This window comes from Myotis lucifugus, unplaced genomic scaffold, assembly GCF_000147115.1.
Source record: "Myotis lucifugus unplaced genomic scaffold, Myoluc2.0 scaffold_572, whole genome shotgun sequence".
NCBI classification, from domain to species: domain Eukaryota; kingdom Metazoa; phylum Chordata; class Mammalia; order Chiroptera; family Vespertilionidae; genus Myotis; species Myotis lucifugus.
In genome coordinates, this window is record NW_005871620.1 from 332,224 (window position 1) to 354,567 (window position 22,344).

The 22,344-nt window shown below is 38.8% G+C and overlaps 1 protein-coding gene across 1 annotated transcript; it reads right to left on the reverse strand.

The window, feature by feature from the left end:
• Positions 1-2,007: 2,007 nt before the first annotated feature.
• Positions 2,008-22,267, reverse strand: FAM210A (family with sequence similarity 210 member A). The gene is made up of 4 exons (XM_006104444.3): positions 22,084-22,267; positions 13,405-13,912; positions 7,554-7,665; positions 2,008-3,867 (listed from the first exon to the last, which is right to left on the reverse strand). Exons 2-4 carry the CDS (start codon positions 13,878-13,880, stop codon positions 3,634-3,636), a joined length of 822 nt encoding a protein of 273 aa, XP_006104506.1. The 5' UTR covers positions 13,881-13,912; positions 22,084-22,267; the 3' UTR covers positions 2,008-3,633.
• Positions 22,268-22,344: the final 77 nt, after the last annotated feature.

The following is a 22,344-nucleotide window of genomic DNA, read 5'->3' on the forward strand; positions in this document are numbered from 1 at the left end:
GACTATACTAGTAGTAATATTTTTCATTTGTAAATAAATGGAGGGAGATTTTGTAAAAAATAAATTGAAGACTACATTTGAAGGCATAATTTTATTATTTTCACTACTGGAAGGTAATCTCAGTATATGCATTCCTTTTCTCCCTTCTTGAGGTCTGAAAACAGCACTTGTACACAAAAGATTTCAGTAAGAGACATTTTTTGGTACTTTTAAAAGTTCGGCTTTGCTATTATCCTTGAATAAACTACATCTCTTACCTAATCTTTTCATTTCAATTGTTAATTTGCTGAGCAAACCCTTTTCATCCACTTTATATAAAGTTAAATCTCAGTCATAGCCTCTTGACCTGTCAACACATCCTACTTATACACATGCAGACTAGATGGGGAGCTGCTCTGCCTTGGAGCTCCCAGAATTTATGGGCCAATTAATCCAAAGAATAAGGTTTATTATAAATGAAATGGGGTTTATGATATATATAGCAAACTATATATATTTACTTTCTATATAGCTTAACAATTTAACTTCATACAACATATTACAGGTGTCCCCGTTTAAGCTACTTGTAGTTTACCTAAGGTTAGCAATATCCTAGCAACAGCATTTGATATGATACAAATGTCTGATGCTAAATGTCAAAAGAACTTCTCCCATCTTTACAGATTTTTTTGGGGTGTTTTAAAATATATTTATTGCTTACATGGTTTGCTACAGAACAGCTTTTCTTCTCATTTTGAATTTGGAAGTTCTATACAAGTGAATACAAAGAGGAAGAAAGTATCAAAGCTAATCTTGTGATTCTGCTCATGTGGTATAAACCAGTTTTGTACATACATGTAGAAGTAGTTTTTAAGTTCCCTTTAGAAAAATATGAATTCTATACATATATTATTTTTTCCTGTTTAATGCATGGGCTGAAATCACTAGGATCAACTTCTTTCTTGAAGAAAAGAGAAGAGACGAAAGAGACGAACAGAGGGTTGAAGGTAAGACGAATCTTTCTGAAACTGGCATCCCACTGTCGCATAGCTTCCCTGGGTGGGGAGGGAGGGGGCACTTGGAAAAACAGCCTTTTGGATTTTTTGTTTTGTTTTCACAGCCAGTAGTTTCATGTAGTTATTGAACCTCAGCATTGTGTCCACAAATCAAAGAGAAAAACTTGTACGTCAAAAAACTTTTCAGAAGATCCATACACACACAGACGCAGACACACACACACACACACACACACACACACAGAAGGCTAAATAAAGCTTTGAATCAATAGTGATCATTGTAAGCCACAGCCCCAGTGCACCTCCGGGAGATTCCTGCTACACCTCACTACTGTGTAGAGTTACGTCATGGCCTCTCCAGAATGTTGTGAGTTTTTGTGTGGAGAGTTGCAAAGAAAAAGAAAGCACTAGAAACCCAAATAATAACTACAAAAATAACAACTACAAAAATTAAGGGATGCAAGAACTGGTTTTAACTAAGCAGACCACACTGGTACGAAGTGATACAGGGACCACTGGTTCTGATGTATATTCAATAAATAAAACCTCATTTTGAAACTAGTTCAAACATCCCTAATACAGTTAAAAATTATATATACTTCAACGTTTTACCTTTCACATTCAAATATATATTCCTTTGAAGTCTGGGTGGTTGGGTTTTGGCCAGCAGAAACTGGTGAGGAATTCAGAGAATTTTTTATTAGAGAATTTCAAAGCACTCATCAGCATCTCACTTTCTATAACTGAATAAATGCAACATAATTATGAAACTGGGTGGTAGCAAAACAAATGGACTGAGCAAAAAGGTGGATACTCAAGAGAATCAAATTTTAGTCTCAGGATTATTAGTGCCTTCTAAGAACCCACAATTTATCCCCATTGGAAAATATGTCCTGTGCAATGTGCACAGTGAAAGGAAATTATTTTAGAAGAGTTCTATATAATGCAAGATATTAAAACACAAGGCAAAGTCTCAAGTGGTTAAAAAAATAAGAAGAAAAAAAACAAGAAATTTGTTAATATCTTAGCATTTAATATCTGAAAATAGGTGAATTATTTAACAGACAGGCTAAAACATGTCAATTATATTTAGATTTGAAAATGTGCTGTCAATTTGAAATCGCAAGTTCCACTCTGAGTGAGAGGACTAACCATTCTCCTGATCAGCACTGCACCAGGCACACCAACGGCTCCTGGCCCTCCCCTCACTACTCTGCCCCACCCACAAAAGAAGTTCCAACCACAGAATATTCATTTAAGAGGTGTTCCAGTATAATGATTAAATGTATCAAATGTAAACATTCTTTTTCCTTTAAAGTATTTTCTAAATTTGGCCAAACTATTAAATACGAAAACCTGCCAAATAGCGGTGATTTTTGCAGGATTGTTCCTGCTGGTCCCTCTGATAATCTAAACAGACAATCTACGCAGACGCCATTCCCTCTTCCAAATATCAATTCAAGGGAAACGAAGTAAAAGGCAGTTAAAACAGATACAGACACCCTTAAACACGCCCACACAATCATGACAACTTTCATATCTGACAATGGTTGAATTTCATTCCAAGCAGATAATTTAATGATAGTTTTAGTATAAAAAATTTTAAGTAAAACGCTCAAGCAAGGATTCAATATCAGGGAAAGAGCAGCAGCTACAATTTTAAAATTTATTCCATAATGAGATCACCATTAACTCTGGGAGAAGACACTGGGAGAGAGCGCTGGCTTATGGAGACGAGACCTGCTAGTGGCAGAAGAGTGGGTAGGTCCATGACAACCTGGTGCCATTTTCCATTCTTCCAAAGCGGTATTTTCTTGAGAACCACAAATGTGAATCGCTGCTTAAGATCATCTGATTTCAACAATGAACTTACAGTATAATTACTTTCACTTTTTCTCTGAAAAATCAGTTGAAAAGGACACAAACAATTCATAGTTTTATGTTCTAGGTGACAAGGTACTATGGCCATATATATTTACTTTAAAAATTTGATTATGACAAGTTTCAGGTAAAAATCATTTTTAAATGGTCAATTTTTTCATTTACATATAACCAATACATCTTATTTACATGTATAACTCAATTTTTATTCAATTTTCTTCATATAAAGTCTATTATTTTAACTGGTATGTAACTGTTAAACACTTTTTTTATAGAAACACTATTCTCTTATTCATAGGCAGTTTTGATGATAAAAGTTTGTCTCCATAATGAGAATGAGGGCTGAATACAGTTAAAACCTCAATGAATAACATAAAGATGAACACTAGCATTAACTTCCTGTCTAGGGCCACATCAGTTATTCAAGAAGTCAATTGCCTCGTCTGCCTAAAGTATAGCTGCAACAAAACATAAGCAAGTATGCTTCTGAGGACCTTGAAAAGAGTCTGACTTAGACATTAACACTGCTTAATGCTGCTATTGATGGGAAATTCTTATACTGGGTTCATTTTTTTCTTTTCAAAGAACACTGATTTTTCTAGTGACAATGTTAAAAAGGTTATCTTAGTTCTTTAACCCTCCGAGAATTGGCAGAGTTAGGAAACCAACCAAAAATATACTCAGGAGCATGAATCTGTCCCTCATCTCTTAAGGGTTAAAGCGCAGGGATCGTTTATAACCTCTTATATAAGACACCCTATTCCACTTTTTTTTTAAAAGAAACCTTTTCTTTGGTTTCTTGTAATTTTTCAGTGAGTCTATCCTTCGTTTCTCCCATTTTCTCTGTGAGAAGCTCCTTTGTCTCTTCCATCTTATCCTGTAGATACTCCTTCACAGGAGGAGGTGTTGACATGTAGCCACGACTACGCAGATACTTCACAGTGAAGGAGGTTCCCCCCAAAGTCACGGTATATCGGGCAGGTGTTGCAATCTGAAGGAAAAAAGCAAACAGGCAGATCAATACCTGATTATGATTATTGTCACAGGCAGAAACAATGGGAAATTACTTTAATGCTTTACAATGCTACTGAAGTTGTATTCTATATGGTTCTCCCTCCTAACCAGGGGTGCTTCTTCTGTAAACTCACTTTATAAATATTTGTTACGCAGACACTGACCCAGGATTATAGACTGTTCGTTGTGGCAGCATTAAAGTCTATGACCATGTGCTAGTGAACCTGGGCAAGGGGTAGGAGGGGCGATTCGCTGGGAAATCAGAGACGGCTCAGAACCACTACCAACAACAAAGGTACACAGGTCTCTATTGCTTAAAACCCTGCCCACCCACAGACAATACCTAGAACTAAACTAGAACCAAACCACTTTACATAGTGAGAGGAAAGCATGGGCCAAATGTTTCTTCTTGACTGAATTTAGCTTCATTTCACTTCCATATCTCTTTCCTCGGAGTTTTCCAGGACTTACACTCCTTCCTCATTACAATCTGCCCTGGGTCTGGAATCCCAACCAGAACCTCCCTGAGACCAAGTGGTAAAATGGTACATGTGTTGCAGACATGCACAGGTTTAACTCTGATCAGAGATTTAAGAGCCACAATTAAATAGTAGACAAACTGGTCAACGAGAATCTTAAAAGCAGAGTCTGTATCACACTCAGAGGCTGTTGTATTAAAATTCAGAATCGTATATGTAGGGTACCGGACACGAAAGGTCTTTCAAAGAGCTGCCTGTGCTAGCTCCAATTTTCTTCTTCATCTTCTCTTGAACTTAGCCTAACCAAGCTTTCCTTCACCCCACCCCCTCCACAAAAACTGCTGCCATCGCGAGCAGAGTTCCATGAACCCCGAGAACCACCTGAGACAGCTTTTCGGTGCATGTCCTCTGCTTGGCTGCCAGGTCCCCCCGCCCCTGGTTTCCTTCTATATCAGAGGCTGCCCCTTTCCAGGGTTCCTTGCTGATTCCTCCTCCTGTCGCCTACCTCTGACAGCATTCAGTGCCTGGACCCTTTCTTTTCTCCACCCATCTCATTCCCTTGGCGGTCTTACACAGTTTTGTCTGTACTACCACCTATGTGTTGATGACTCTTAAGTTTAAATTTTCAGATCCAGCCTTATCCCTAAATTCCAGTATATACAACCACCTACTCGTTTCCACCTGGATGTCTAACAGGATCTCAAATGTCATCTGTTCAAAACTGGCTCTTGATGTTCAATGGTCCCATTCTAAACCTCTCCTCTCAAAGTTGTCTACACCTCAGGAAATGACAACTGTATTCTTCAGTTGCTCAGGCCCAAAACCTGTTGGACAGTTTAAAAATATATCCAGAATCCACCTATTTCTTACGGCCTCTCCTGCTACCACCTTGGTCTTAGCCACTATCAGCTCTCACCTAGACCACTGCATTAACCTCCTGGCAGGCCTGCGGGCTTCTACCCTTGCCATGTTTTCAATACAGCAGCTAAAGTGATTTTGTTAAAAGAAGTCAGATGCTCAAAATTGCCCACTGACTTTCCATCTGATCCAGAGTGCTCACAGCAGCCTGGCAGGCTGCCCTGATGCAGTCACTCTTTTGCCTGTGGCCCTGCTCCTTCTTTGTAGTTACATTGGTTCCTCCTGTTCCCTCACACACTCCCCTGCTAGAAACATTCTTCTCCCCCACAGCTGCTTAACTCTCTCACCTTCTTGTAACCCTCCTGAAAAACACCAAGCCACAACACAAATACACCCCCATAACCGGTTTGTTCTTTCTTCTTAGCACTTACCATCTAAATATACTGTGTGTGTGTTTATTTCTTTTTTAACTTTCCCTTCTTTGTCTCTCTAACCGCCTCCCACCATTAGAATATAAGCTTCACGAGAGCAGGTATTCTGTGCCATTTTAATTAATTACAGTATCCCCAGTACCTAGAATTGGCACTTGGCACACAGTAGGGGCCCAACAAGTTTTAAGCAACTCAACCAATGGTGCATTTCAAGGATAGTACAAGGGGGTTATGAGTGTGTCCTAGCCAAGGCCACAAGGTCATACTCTCAGGTTATTTATTTTTTTCATCTATGCCACAACTCTTTGGGGCTTTGCCTTATCAAAGCAATAAATCTCAGTGTTTGTTGCTCTACTTAAGACTGTGGGTTACAGTAAATACTCAAGAGAATCCCCCTCCACATTTCCCCCTATGCACAGGAACAGTGAGTGAGAAGAAAAGCTGCTAACAGTAATTACCTACATGTACAGTTTCACGTTTCAATCTAAACCCAACAAACATGCATTGAGCATCAATTTGCCTGCAAAGCACAATACCAAGCACACGGAAAACACAAAGAGAAAGAAGACATGATTCTAAATTCCTGGGTACTCATAATCAAATAAAGAAAACAAACTTTAAAAAATAAAAGTAGTGCCCTAAGCTGGTTTGGCTCAGTGGATAGAGCATGGGCCTGCAGACTGAAGGGTCCTGGGTTCGATTCAGGTCAAGGGCACATGCCCGGGGTTGCAGGCTTGATCCCCAGTAGGGGGCATGCAGGAGGCAGCCAATCAACGATTCTCTCTCATCATTGATGCTTTTATCTCTCTCCCTCTCCCTTCCTCTCTGAAATAATTAAAAATATATTTTAAAAAATAAAAGTAACACAGAGACTGTGGTATGAACTATACAAGAGCTATACACATTATGGGAGCATGGGATAAGGAGCAATTATAATTAAGGAAATGGTTTAAATCATTATCAAACAGTTTGATTTATTAAGGTTAAATTATGTCCACAAAAGCTATAAACTTGATAATTTATGAATTTAATAAATTTTAATGTTGAAAAACTCAGCAATTAAGCTTAGCTTTCTAGTCAAAATTATAATAAGAGGAAATCTCTCAAGATTTCAGATGATTCTAATAAGGATGACAAAGTAACTTTAGTTTTGAGTGCTATTATAAAACCATAATTTTAAGTATTTTCATATAAAAGTAAAATAACATCTAGTTTTCAAATGCTTTCTACCTGTTTCCTCTCTTAGTATGAAGCTACAAAGAACCTCATAATTATTTGTCAATAGAGAAAAATAAGATTAATATGGCTTAATTCCACAATGAGTCTCTTCTGAAAAAAAGACCCACAGGTGTAGAAATAGTTATAAAGATGTCATTGTCTAAATCCAGAAAATTTATAAAGTCTATGAACTTCTAAAATAAAACATACACAATATCTAACAACTAAGTCTAATTAGGTGTATCATATAAAACAACTTGCATTAAACTTTATATTTTACTTATTAAGAAATGAACTATTTATAAACAGTAAAATAAATGCTAAATTTCACTTTCAAGTCAGGTGGCATGCAGATCTCTGAATAAGAAAAATTAATACACTGTGTATAGGAAAAATGTCAAAAAAATGACTTGTACCCTAGAAATTCAGAAGTTTCACATGTGATCACAGCAGATTATGAATGATCTACCTATTTTCAAGGCACTCTTCCTAAACCATCATTTTATTTACACTTAAAATTTTTAAAATTTTATTGGACATGTAAGAGATGAAATGCAGTATTTTAAAAAAAGAACTATTACAAAAAAGAACTATTAGGTGCTAACATTGAGTTTTCTGGGGAACTGAGCAGGTCATCGGTTAAGTGTGAGGAGTAATTAATTTCTAATAGTACCTACCTTAAACAAGGCATATGCTGTTAGGGCATTTCCACTCTGGGAATTTTTCAAAATGTTTACTATGCTGTCAGGTAACCCAATAAGCTCTAGAAAAGGAATGACATTCACTCCTCTAAGAAAGAAACAAAAAGTAATTTATATATATATACATACACACACACATACACATTTTAGGGATAAATAGTTTCAAAAGATTATCTGAAAACACCAAAACCAAATTTTGTTTAAACATCAGTTCTATATTATCAAGCACTTTAATTTCACTCTAAACGAACAATATGTACACAAACACCAGTGTTGTTGTATTATAGCTTACTGTGTGCAACTTCTGCATTTAACATATTCAAAAAAATAGAAGCATTTATCAAAGCAAAATTAATAACTTTATGTAACCCAGGAGAAAAGGGTCAGAATCACTTACCTGATCTTAGTTTTCTCAACTAAATATCACTTCGTTAGTTAGAATGCTCCAACTTAAACTTCAGGACTTAAGATTTTTTACCTCTAATATTACATGCCAAACTATAATATTATTGTAAAAGCAAGTTATATAATATTACTTACTGTATTACTATGCAAAGAATAAATGATTCTAATGATTTGAATAAATTATTTGATGAAAACTTCAATTATTCTAAAAGGGTGCTTCTACACTATTATCAGAACTGAATAGGCAGGTGAACAATTACCATAAATTGCAACACATTTTTGGAGGGAGGGAGAGAAGGCAGAGAATGTCTCTAATCTGAGCTGTTAAGCCCTAATTTATTGGTAGTTTTTCTGATTATCAATATTTTATTACATTGGCACGTGCACGCATTTGCAGATATTGAGACCCTTCACCTCTAAATCAGAACAAGGCTCTTGTTCTGTGATTCTCCTACATTAACATAAAATTTCCTGAATTGGTCTAGTATGTCCCTTAATGCTATCCTGTCATGTCTCTCTAGTCTCCTTTTCTCTAGAAATGATTCCCAGGACTTTCTGTCAAGGAGGAAGGCAGCATGTCTTCCTTGACACGGAGATTTTAAGCTTTCAGTCCAGTTGCATGGTAGACTATCCCTCAATTTGGATTTGTCTGATTGTTTCCTCATGCTTAGATTCTGGTTAAATGTTTTTCAAAAGGAAAACTGCACAGTTAATTCTGCACAGTTCATTTCGGTGCGTCAACAGGGGCCACATAATGGTAGTTTGTTCCATCACCGATGTTAAATTTGAGGTAGGGTTAAGGTAGGGTCCAGAGATTGTTCCACAGTACACATACTCTTTCTCTTTGTAATTCAGAAAAAAATTGCCTGGATTCATTATTATTATGGTAGTTGCAAAATACTAATTTATTTTTAATATTAAAAAATAACTTGGTAACTGGGAAAAAGTTGTCCCCCTCTATGATTTCATTATAATACTAAGAAACCAGGGATTACTCAATAGATATGGCTGAACATCATCAAGAAAAATTACCTATCATCTACAAAAGAAAACCAGATAACTGAAGTAATCTTTGAAGAGTTTAAGGAAGATGTCAATTACAAATCCAATCTGGTTTCTTCTATCTCTACCATCAGTTCTTTTAAAAACCTCTTTCTTAGACAGAATCATATTAAAGCAAGACTTAGTATCATAAAGACTATTCTATGGCTCTAATAGTCACAATGTACAGTAACATCCTACCATAACATGCTAATTACCTTCCAGTGCCAATAAAATTATAAATTACTCCGTTAATCATTTTCTAGTTGAGACTAAGCCCAGAATGTAAAATCTGCATATTTAACAGCAATCATAAAGGGGGAAAAAGACAAACATTTGGCCAAATATAAGACAAAATGGGGTGATTAAAAAAAATAAAAACTACCATAATAATAACCTCAGACACCTTACATATGTATCCTTTGTAAAATACAAAAACAAGCACCTGGTTCCACTTATTTCTAAAATACTGATTTGATGACTTGACTTTATAAAAAAAACTTTTATTTTCTTTGGAATTGCTAAGTATGAAGTATCAATGAAGGTTTGATTCAAATAATATCTATTTTTGAAACTTTTTACTCTGAACTTCCTACAGCCTGACAAAAATCTCTGCTTCACAAACTGCCAGCTTTATGGATGTTCCTAGTGGCGCAGAAACACACAAGGGCAAAGGCACATTCACAGTCTGAATAAAGTGCAGTAAAAATCAGTCAGGATTTTGCCTCAGAGTGAATCTATAGCTTTAGGAGCCTGAGGCCCAAAACATGAGGCATCTAAACATAAGGACAAAACCATCATCACAGAGCTACATTTGACCAAACAGAAGACTTCTGGTTAGAAGACATAATGTATCTGCAAGTTTTTGCCAGATAGGGACAACAGTTTAGTTTAAAATAAAATCCATTACCATGCACAATTTAGATCTCCCTGAAATAAAATGTTTCAAAAGCCTGAGGTCTTGATCACGGACTTAACTAAATAAAGAATGGCATTTTGCTTTATGGTGACTAGCAAGGCAGCATGCTGGTTGTCGGAGTGACTAAAACAAACATTGGTCAGTAATGCAATGTGACTTCTAATGCCCATCCTTCAAGTTACAAATTATTTTTTCTTCTTTCTTTTAATAGTAAGCAGGCAACAAGCTAAAACTAAAATAAAATAAAGCCAGCTTCTTGTCAGTTAAATTAAAAAACAAATCACCTGTATTTAATACAATCAACTCCAATCGATATATATAAAAGCCTAAGCAACTGAACGACCAGTCGACCTGTCGCTATGACAGGCACTAACCACCAGAGGGAAGACACTCAATGCAGGAGTTGCCCCCTGGTGGCTCCCACAGCCAATCTCCTGGGCCAGTCAATTTCCCACGGCCCCGATCACCAGCCAGGCCAAGGGACCCCACCGTGCACGAATCCATGTACTGGACCTCTAGTTTTATAATAAAATCATCTCACAATGAAAGATAAATTGCCATTTGAACATATCTTAAGTCCTTATATTTTTAAAGTATTACTTGCAATAAGATCTTACTAGAACAAATCAATTTTCAACTCCTGCAGTATTACAGATTCAGTAAAAACATTAAGGACTATGCTGGGAAGCAACAAACCCTACAAAATACAAATTTTTAGCTATGAGATGCTATAACAGAATTGGACCAGTAGTCATCGCTGGGCAGCAGTGGTGGGTCTGGCACACAGATTTCGCATGCTGGCAAATAGCCAACAGACAAGTTCTGATGGGGAATGAGGTGTGATTTTTAAAGTAGACTGTCTTGTCACCATGCTTACACACAAACATTCTGCAGAAAAGAGGGGGAAGGATAAAACTGAGAGAGGTGCATTCCACAGGGGATGGCAGAATGTCACAACTGCCTCAGGTGCCAGATAGCAATGAAAAAAACCTTTAAGAATAACTATTATCACTAGGTTATTTGGGGTCCGATTTTTTAGTTATAGAAATCTTTAACTCAAGAAGGAAAAGTAAAGGAAACAAAAGTACTCTTTTTAATAGTCCAAATGAGATGATCATATTCAATTAATTAGACATTTAGATTTCTGCCTCTAACGCCAGGAGACTGAATGCTTATTAAGGGCAACCCAAGGAAGGCAGAAGAAACAAGTATTACTCATGTTATCTTCCACAGTACTGAATTAGAAAAATCCTCAATGGCTCAAAAAAGGAAATTTAAGATGTAAAAAGCCATTAATGTGCTGTCATCATTGCCTTCAGGACAATGAGCTCACTGGGCTTGCTCAGGACCAGACCAGTACTTTTCTTGTTCGAAGGAACAGGGACAGGTTGGTACCTACTGGGTTCTGCTAGAGCAGTGATTCCCAAAGTGGGCGCTACCGCCCCCTGGTGGGCGCTGCAGCGATCCAGGGGGGCGGTAATGGCCACAGGTGCATTTGTTTTAACTTTTTTTGTATTACCTTTCTATTCTGAGTTCAATAAATAGTTTCATAATTTCAAACTTCAATGTTTCTAATTTACACCTTTCTTTACTATATTTTACGAAAAAGGTAGAAACATTAATACATATATCTTTCTGTTTAATTGCTATTAAAATTTTAAAAAAATTAATTTCCAGGGGGCGCTGAGTAATATTTTTTCTGGAAAGGGGGCGGTAGGCCAAATAAGTTTGGGAACCACTGTGCTAAAGCAGTGGTTCTCAACCTTCCTAATGCCGTGACCCTTTAATACAGTTCCTCATGTTGTGGTGACCCCCAATTTCATTGTTACAAATTGAACATAATGAAAGCATAGTGATTAATCTCAAAAACAATATGTAATTATATATGTGTTTTCCGATGGTCTTAGGTGACCCCTGTGAAAGGGTCGTTCGACCCCCAAAGGGGTCGCAACCCACAGGTTGAGAACCGCTGTGCTAGAGGCAGAAACAAACTGGAAATTATTGGGAAGCTGTTTCTATGTGTATTCTTGCTCCAAAAGAAAGGAACAGTATTTAACAAGAAAGGAACATTTAGAAATTCTAGGTTTTACAATATTGGCAGGCTAGGCCTACTAAATTAAGTTTTTTGAAAAAGTTTATTTTATTGAGGTAAGAACACTTAACATGAGATCTATCCTCTTAACAAAATTTTAAATGTACATGAAATTAACTCCTGATAAGAATAAAAGATATGCATTGACATTTATCAGATATGAGTAACGTTAATACATAAGTCTGCAATTTGCTCAAGTTTGTGTCTATAACAGGTATTAGCCAGAATTTTGCAAAAATATCTTATGAATTTTCCACTAAAATCATACACATGGAAAAATAATGTCTTTTTACATTTATGAACACTTTAAGAAATATATAAATACAAAATTTCTGGTGCAGCTAAATTTCTGAAATATGATTTATCTCTGTGCTACCCTAAATGTTGATAGGAGGTGAACACAGTGACTAAGAGCATGAGCTTTGACATCAGACTCTCAGTTTTTCTAGGAAAAACTAAGTTAATTTGGCTTATTATTAAAATCTGTTTTCTCATTATTAAGATGGGAATAATTGCACTACCTGCTTCATATGATTGCTGTGAGGATTAAATGAGATAATACAGTTAAAAAATTTAGCAAGGCCTGATGTACACAGTAAGCAAATGTTAATTATTATCAAAATGTGACAAGGTTATGAAAAGTAGTCATTCTCTATCAATTAAAGACATTAAAGCATTTAAAAAACTAGTTAAGGCTTTCAAAACTAGTACACTTAAGATTAACAGACTGAGGATTCTCAGAGGGAAGGCAGGGGTAGGGGGGTAGGTGGGGAGAGATTAACCAGAAACTTTATATGCATACTAGAGGCCCGGTGTATGAAATTCGTGCACTGGGGGTATGTGTGTGGGGGGGTGTTCCCTCAGCCCGGCCTGTGCCCTCTCACAGTCTGGGAGCCCTCAGGGGTTGTCTGACTGCCGGCTTAGGCCCAGGGAGTGTGGGGAGCGGGCCTAAGCCGTCAGTCGGACATCCTTAGCGCTGCCGCAGAGGCAGGAAAGGCTCCTGCCACTGCCATTGCACTTGCCAGCCATGAGCCCGGCTTCTGGCTGAGAGGCGCTCCCCCTATGGGAGCGCATTGACCACCAGGGGGCAGCTCCTGCATTGAGCATGTCCCTGGTGGTCAGTGTGCGTCATAGCGACCGGTCGCTCAGCCGTTCGGTTGATTTCCATATTACCCTTTTATTATATAGGATATTTATACCAACGGACACAGAAAACAGTGTGGTGAAGGCCTGGGGGGGGGGGGGGGCAGGGTGGAGGGGGTTAAAGGGGAAAAAAAGGGGACATCTGTAATATTTCCAACAATAATTTTTTTTAAAAGATTAAATATTTTGATAAAACAGGGAAAGATGCTCAACCAAGCAAAACTTACTTTATGGCTGCATAATAAAATGTTCCAAACCAAACACCAGAAGTTATTAGATGCACTGGAATCAACACTTTTCCATACTGTCTAAAAGTTCTCTTAAATCGTTGATAAAGGCTAATAGATTTGTCTTGTAACGGATCAGGTTCTTCTTTTTTTTCTGAAGGCGTTCCTGGAGATGTAGCATTGGATGACATAACCCTCTTAGAGGAAGCATCTTGCTCCCACTGTTTATAATGAAGAACCCTCAGTTGGGGTGAAGGAGCATCGAATGGCTTCCTTTCCTTTGCAGTGCACTGGGCAGCAGATAAATGCAGCCATTGTTTTAGAGGAACCTGTACCAAAACTACTCTGGATTCAGCTCTATACAAAAGTAATGGTCCCTTTATATATTGACAGTGTCCAAAAAGACCAGCTTTATGTGGGTCCATGCATGTCCTATGTGCCAGTTGGAATACAGTCCTTGGTACATTCCATTGCATTTTGAAGAATGGTGATGGATGGATTTCAGCTTCTATAGAGAATAGATTTAAAAATTAGATTATATAGATTCCCATTTTAAACTAATCTACTTAAAAACGAGTCATTAATTATTAGGAAGTAAAAGAAAAGACATTGCTACCAAATCCACAAAATTAATGTTACGGTATACAGTTGTAACATAATGCAATTTTTAAATCTCATTAAAATACATCATTTAAATATGATAGAGTAAATGAGTCTAGCAGACATCATGGAGGGTTATGTTTTGAAGTGATTTTATTACTACAAAATGGATATTTGTAGGGCTCTATTATTCTACAAAGAAGCAGTATAGTATAATGGAAAGAAGTCTTAAGATCTGGAAGCAAAAGATTTGGGCCCTAACGTCTTGGGGACATAATTCCATGCAATTCCCTTTTAGACACCAAGCCCACGTCCCCTAGTAAAATGATTATTTCACAGGCTGTTATAGGAATTCTATGAAATTTCTGATGCAAACATGCTTTTGTAAATTAACAAGCATCATATAAGTGTTAGTTATTATGGTCTGATGAGTAGTTATCAGTATCATTTATCCTATAATACCTTTAGACCAGCGGTTCTCAACCTGTGGGTCGCAACCCCTTTGGCGGTTGAACGACCCTTTCACAGGGGTCGCCTAAGACCATCCTGCATATCAGATATTTACATTACGATTCATAACAGTAGCAACATTACAGTTATGAAGTAGCAACGAAAATAATTTTATGGTTGGGTCACAACATGAGGAACTGTATTTAAAGGGCCAGAAGGTTGAGAACCACTGCTTTAGACTAAATTATATAAAACTGTAAATCACATGTTATTGGCTGGTGAGAAGAGAGATGGACTTTTCCAGATATCTATAACTTTTTTGTCAGTAAAGTTAAAATGTAATTTTAAAAGAACATGGGCTTTGGAATAAAATGTACCCAATAGAGTTAATAGCGGTATTATTTTGAGAAAATTAGTTGGTCTCTCTAGATATAGGTTTCCCCACTGGTATGATAGAATTTTAGTGTGTATTACTATATAGCAAATCAGTTCCCCTCTCTTGGCATCAGGAAGTGCCACTGACCCCTTAGCTCCACCCCACCCCATACTTGTTAACTTACTACTTCTGATAATACATTGAGAATAGATGATCTTACTTTTTTAAATTGTATACTAAACAAGAGTCAATGAGACTTGAGTTAGCACCCGAATAAATCAGCACTCCAATAAATACAGCTACTCTACTACATTTTACACGGATATTTGTTATCTCAGTGCAAACTATTATCAAATAAAATCATCCACTAATGAATTGTTCCCTATAAAATTAGTACCCTGACTCATCCCTCCCTAATTAATAATTAACATCAGCTCCTATCAGGCTCTCACAGATCACCCAACAATACAATGCAAATGAGTCACAAAATGAAATTGTAAATATCTCAAAATTAGCCGGCTCCCAGGAAGTCTTTAAAGGTGATACTAGAAATTGCTACAGACAAAAGGAAAGTCAAATAACAGTCTGAAGAATCAGACCATTTAACAACCAACATGACAAGCTACAGGTGCTTCAAATAAAGAACGGTGCTTCAAATAAAGAATATTAAATGAGTAAGAAAGGCCATACAGAAAGATTAAGCCCTTAATCATTTTTACAAAACTGAATTAATTCTGAAATCCAAACATGCTAAAAAGCTCCTCCAGCATGCTAAAAGGACTGCTGCCTTAAGAATTATGCACTAGCCCTAACCGGTTTGGCTCAGTGGATAGAGCGTCAGCCTGCGGACTGAAGGGTCCCAGGTTCGATTCTGGTCAAGGGCACATGCCTGGGGTTGCTTGCAGGAGGCAACCAATCAATGATTCTTTCTCATCATTGATGTTTCTATCTCTCCCTCTCCCTTCCTCTCTGAAATCAATAATAAAAAAAAAAGAATGAATTTTTAAAAAAAGAATTATGCACTAGATATTTCCTCTGCTAGGAAGTTTTTTCAAGTTAGCATGGCTAATTTGCTTCCCACAAGTCTTTGTTCAATGGCACCAGCTCTCTGATGCCTCCTTTAGCCATTCTATTTAAAATTGCAACACTGCTCCCAATCCCCTCCCTTCCAGCCCTGACATCCATCCCTATCGTCCTTACCTTGCTCTATTTGTTTCTTTTTTCATAGCACTCATCTTCTAACATCCTTTATAATTTACTTATTTATTGTGTTTACTACTAATGGTCCCACAAGGACAGAGTTTTGTTTTTCCTGTTTTGTTCACTGCTGCATCCCAGGCCCCTAAAACAAAGGCTGCGTGGCACATAGGAGGCACTCAATAAATGTTTAATAAATAATTTGATAAAGCCAACCCCCTCTTCCCGTTAAAAATGAACCAAAGTTATGAGGGGTGAATTTTCTCACCTTTAGCCTTCCCCCTCCCCGAGTTACCTGCATCCACACCCATCCAAGAATCCATTAACTTCTTCCTCAGAAAATAAAACTGTCCCTACATTCAAAGGCTAGTCCTCCACTTGTATTTTAAGCTAACTTCTTCCTGTTTTAGACTCTGCTCAACCACATTTTCCATATATATATATATATATATATATATATATATATATATATATATATTTTTTTTTTACTGCTATTCTTGTTCCTGTACTTCAACTGCCCTCTGCTCTGAGTTCTTTTCCTTCAGTATATTGATATATCATTAAGTGATGGGTTCCTTTGTAATATCTGCTCAATTTCCAACTGTCCTCACTACATTCTAGGATCCCCAGATCAGTAGAAGCAGTCCCTGCTATAATTCCTGACCCACAGAGAAGAGCAATCAGAACTCTTCACAGATCACCAAGGATGCTGGGGGCGTCTCTCACAAATTTACTTCTCAAAATCATGTGAAATCACCTCCAAAGGTGAGTGAACAGGTCTTACATGGTAAATCCACTCTATCATCCCAGTCTCCCTTAGATCCTTTCCTTTATAGTATACCAAGGCAGGTCTGGCATTTTAACTTTATTTAGCATAGGTCACCTTTGGTCCATGTTTCAGCCAAACACCCAAACTGTTAGAGCCCTTTCTAACCCCCGAAGCTATAACAGTGAATACAAAATCTCTGCTTAGTGCTCCTCTATCAATAAATTCAGCCTGATCTAACTTTATGTTTCTTTCACAAGTATTCCACACTTTTGATATCCATCCTCACACATATTCCCCAGAGATCTATCTGTGGCATTTTTTTAAAATCAGTTTTTAAGAGTGCAGCACACCTCTTCATGGGTCACACTTTGCAGTTGACCCATGGAGGCCTGCTGAGACTGAAGTCGAGTTATAGGTCTAGAACAGTGATGGCGAACCTATGACACGCATGTCAGAGGTGACACGCGAACTCATTTTTTTGGTTGATTTTTCTTTGTTAAATGGCATTTAAATATATAAAATAAATATCAAAAATATAAGTCTTTGTTTTACTATGGTTGCAAATATCAAAAAATTTCTATATGTGACACGGCACCAGAGTTAAGTTAGGGTTTTTCAAAATGCTGACACGCCGAGCTCAAAAGGTTCGCCATCACTGGTCTAGAAGCAGTTATTGAGAATCAGCAATATCTTGCAAGGCAATTACCTCAGGAAAGGCCATTACAGGTTCTTCAGTCAAAGCATATTAACTTCCTCAAACAGGTGGCAAAAAAGACTGATCAAAATTTAGGGGCTCAGTATCCTATTCCAAATTTGAGGATCTTATTCCTTCCCAATCAATGCCCTCATTTTAACAGCAGACACACTGTCGACTGAGAATTCATTTTGTATTATAATTCAGCCACTTTGCAGGATGAGGCTCTGGGTTTGGTTTTCAGCAATCTCAGCTCTGTAACAGTGGTGGGGCAGGGGGCGGAAAGGTTTCTTTAGAGAGGACACAGAAACTTTCAGGTCAATTATGCAGAACTTGAGCTGGGAACTTGAAGACTTGAGCTTGTCCTTCCCCTCCCCCCCACCCCCCCTTTTCCCAACACAGTTAGGAGCAACCAGTCAGTCTCATTAGACTTGTTGGCAAAAATGTCATCCAGAACCCTGTCTTTGCCCTGGCCGTTTTTGCTCAGTGGATAGAGCGTTGGCCCTCGGACTGAAGGGTCCCGGGGGGTTTGATTCCCAGTCAAGAGCACGGATGAACCCTGGTTGCAGGCTCAATCCCTCATGCAGAAGGCAACTAGTTGATGTGTGTCTCTCTCACATCGATGTTTCTCTCTCTGTGTCCCTCACCCTCCTTTCCACTCTCCCTAAAATTCAATGGAAAAATACCCTGGAGTGAGGATTATCAACAACAAAAAAACAGAACTCTGTCTTTTGTAAATATTTAAGTAGGAGTATCCAATGGTGATATTCTGTGTATCTCTATTGCCCCCTCAGACCTTGGACTACCAGTGCCCTTTACCACTGGTAGCCATTACTGCCTTTAAATCTAATCAGATTTGGGAACCAATTACAGAACACCATAACCAATTCAGATAACTCATTCTTTTTTAATGTTTTTATTGATTTGAGAGAAAGAGGTAGAGAGAGAGAGAGAAACATTGATATGAGAAAGAAACAGATTGGATGCCTCTCGTAGGCACCCAACAAGGGATTGAACTCGAAACCTGGGCATGTGTCCTGACCTGGAATTGAACCTGTGACCTTTCAGTGCATGGGAGGACACTCAACCAACTGAGCTACACTGGCCAGTGTGATAACTCAGTCTTAAGATTCTGTTCCTCTAGAATAAGTATGTCAAACTCAAAGGCTAACACGGGCCAAATAAACAAGGTTTAAGTTTATGTGGGCTGCAAAAAAACAAAAGCTTCAATTTTCATAGAAACATAGGTTTTTGTTTTTTTAAAATATATGTTTAACTGATTTTTTACAGAGAGGAGGGGAGAGGGATAGAGTTAGAAACATCAATGAGAGAGAAACATCGATCAGTTGCCTCCTGCACACTCCCTACTGGGGATGTGCCCACAACCAAGGTACATGCCCTGGACTGGAATCGAACCTGGGACCCTTCAGTCTGCAGGCCAACGCTCTATCCACTGAGCCAAACCGGTTAGGGCTAGAAACGTAGGTTTATTTCAATAGAGACATGTTGAATACAAAGGGCTGAAATAAATGAGTGATCGTTAACAAAAAATAATAGAACCTTTTTTTCAAAATATATTTTTATTGATTTCATAGAGGAGGGGAGAGGGAGAGAGATAGAAACATCAATGATGAGAGAGAATCATTGATTGGCTGCCTCCTGCATGCCCCCTACTGGGGACTGAGCCCGAATCACAGGCATGTGACCTGACCAGGAATTGAACCTGTGACCTCCTGGTTCCTAGGTCGACATTCAACCACTGAGCCCCGCTGGCCAGGCAATACTGCAATCTTAAGAATTTTTTCTTCAGATACTTCAGTTTGAAATTAAGGCCTTCAATTGATTTGATAAGATCCACCCACATTATTGAGGGTAATCTCTTTATTAAAGTCCATTGATTTTACATGTTAATCACATCTTCAAAATACCACCACAATAACACTTAGATTAGTGTTTGATTAAATAACTAGGTACTATAGCCTAGTTAACATGTAAAATGAATCTCTAAACATAATAAACTTAGAGATTTCTCAACCAATCTTACTTTCAGCTTTTAAACCTTTTAAACAAGACTATCTTATGTGATCCAAAAGGCAGTAAAATTTTAGTAAGGGCACTTTGTGAGTGGACTGGAGGGACAGTCCTTCCTCCAAGACTTTTTAGAAAAACAAACCTTCCATAAACCACCTTTCTTTCTTACCTCCAAGAATATCATTCTTAGGAAGCTACAACATTGTATCTACATTTTAAAAACTGTGTTTATATTTCAAAAATGGATCTTCGCTCTGGTAGGTTGCTCAGTGGTTAGAGTGTTAGAGTGCTGATGGAAGGGGCGTGGGTTCGATTTCCCTGTCAAGGCATGGACCTAGGTTGCAGGTTTTATCTTGGGCCTGGTTGGATCATGTGCAGGAGGCAACCAATCAATGTGTCTTTCTCACATCAATGTTTCTCTTTTTCTCTCTTTACTCCTCCCTTCCTCTCACTCTAAAAATCAATGGGGAAAAAATATCCTCCGGTGAGGATTAAAAAAAAAAGTGATCTTCGACTCTACACCAGAAATTACACTTTAAAATTGCAAGTCAGAGTGTTCTAACTTTGAGAACCAATGACTTAAAAAACGGAATGGTAACTACTAAATCAGTTGCTTGCCTTTACTCTGACCAGAAAATTTACAAGTTGCTACTTCATTTCTTTCACTGATAAAATATAATTCAAACCAGGAGAAATCTAAACCAGGTGGTGTGAGTGGGTGAATAGTGGGCCAAATAATCAAAACAGCACATAAAGCAATCTTAAAACGGGTTGAAGTAATTCATCTGAACTTTTATAACAAGTTGCTTTTTAAAGACCTTTCTTGGCAATTCATTCATTCAATTAGCAAGCACCACTATGAGGCAGGCACTATTAAAGACACTCAGGTTAAATCCCTGAACAAAATGATGATCCTGTCTTGGGGGATCTTATACAACTATTTTTTCTCTGAACATTAAACATCAAGCATTAAGAATTATCAAAATATTTTCTGAAAAATCTACTGTTTGTCAGCCAATTTCTAGTTCTGAGTTTGGCTTTCTAAGCAGGCACTGTTTCATTATTAGCATAGTCTGGTCTTTGGAGCTAGACCGCCTAGGTCCAAATCCTAGTTACACTAATTCCCAAATGCACAACCTTGGCCAAGTTATTTAACCTTCATCTCTAACACAAAAATAATCATAACTATCCCACTGGATTATGTAAGAATCGAATTAGTTCAAATGTGTAAAGCACTTAATCTGGCTGTCACGCAGAAGGTACTAAAATATCAGCTACTTTAATTTTAATTCAATTTCCAGAAAAACAGATATTATACATGTAATAATGGGAAAAATAACACCAGCAGTAACTTTCAAAACATTTTTACCTGGTGGTCCATTTACTCCCTCCATTATTACTATTTTCAAGAGTTCTTCTATTCTCAACTGAATTTACATGCCTTCCAGTTGAGCTTTATAAAAACTACAAAACGTGAGCTCTACATATCTCATGCACACCATCAATCCATGGTGGAGTTTGTGCAAACACATAGGAAGAAGCATTTAATCTAATAAGAAAATTAAAAAAAAATTTTTCCCCTAAAATTATTTATGTTAAAAACAGGCCTCATTCATTCTTGGGTCCACATTTTAGAAGTGACAGGGCTATAAAGGAAGTACACGCTGCGAATGTTGCCTTCCCCAAAGCGAAGTCTACTCATTAACATAACTGCCCTTACTGACCAGTCGGAAGGACAGCGAAACACTCTTTCAAAGCTGCTTGTAAAGGGATTGATTTTGGGAAAGTATAATTCAAGATGGACTGCAAACGTGCTCACGTTCTTACACTACGAAGGTGGGGAGGTGCTGAGGCACAATCAAGTAAGTTCCTATGTCCACACGTCAATCATCTTAGCCCACCGGGTCGGTTGTGACCCATCTCCGACTCTCAACTACGCAGCGTCCCGGCCTCACTACAGTAGGTGCCTTCGCCTCTCCAGTGCACAGCCCGGGATGGATGGACAAAGAAAGAGCTGTCTCCCGCAACTCTCCCATATCAAAGTGCAGGCAACACAGACGACCGCGCTACGAGGCTTTTCTCTAGCCGAGGTGAGGGCTGCCCTTTCTCCAGAATCTCACAGCCCAGAAAGGCCTCCCTGGAGGGAGGTCTGGTGCCACTTCCCAAATAGGGCGATAGGGAACGAGCTGCTAATCCCTCGGGAGAAGTTAAGATGTTGCCCAAGACAACTCCGATGGCGGGGGCGCTCAGACCCCTCCTCGGCAGGCTTCCGAGGAAGGGAAGAGCAGAGGGTGCAGAGTTACAGAGCAGAAAGCTACAACACAGTCCCAAAGGCAGATGTGCAAGGACACCGGCCCGACAGAGAAGGGCGGGGGTGACCTCTTTCGGCCGCGGCGGTGGTGGGGCGGGCCAGTCCGGATCCCCGCAGGTGGACCCCGGCCACAGCCCGAGGGTCCGGGCAGGGGTCGGGTTCGCGCCCGGGTCTGCTCCCCAACGTGCACCGGGTTGAAGGTGCCCTCTTCACCCCTCCCGTTGCCCTTAAAGGTCTTGGGCCCAGGCTACCTCTTCGGACGTTGAGGCCGCCGCCGCTTCCCGCCGCGCAGGCTAGACGACAGCTCCTCCGAGGCCACAGCGGTGTCACTCAACAGAGTGATCCGGCCGAGCGTGGGTCGGGACGCTGGAACCCGCCGAGCTCAGGTGGACGATCGCCTCCCACCACCCCTGGCCCCACCAGCCGCGCCCACTAGCAACGTGCTCGCGACTGCTCGACCCGCCGGCGCGTTCCGAAGCACGCCGCTGCGCGCAGCACCACGGGACTTGTAG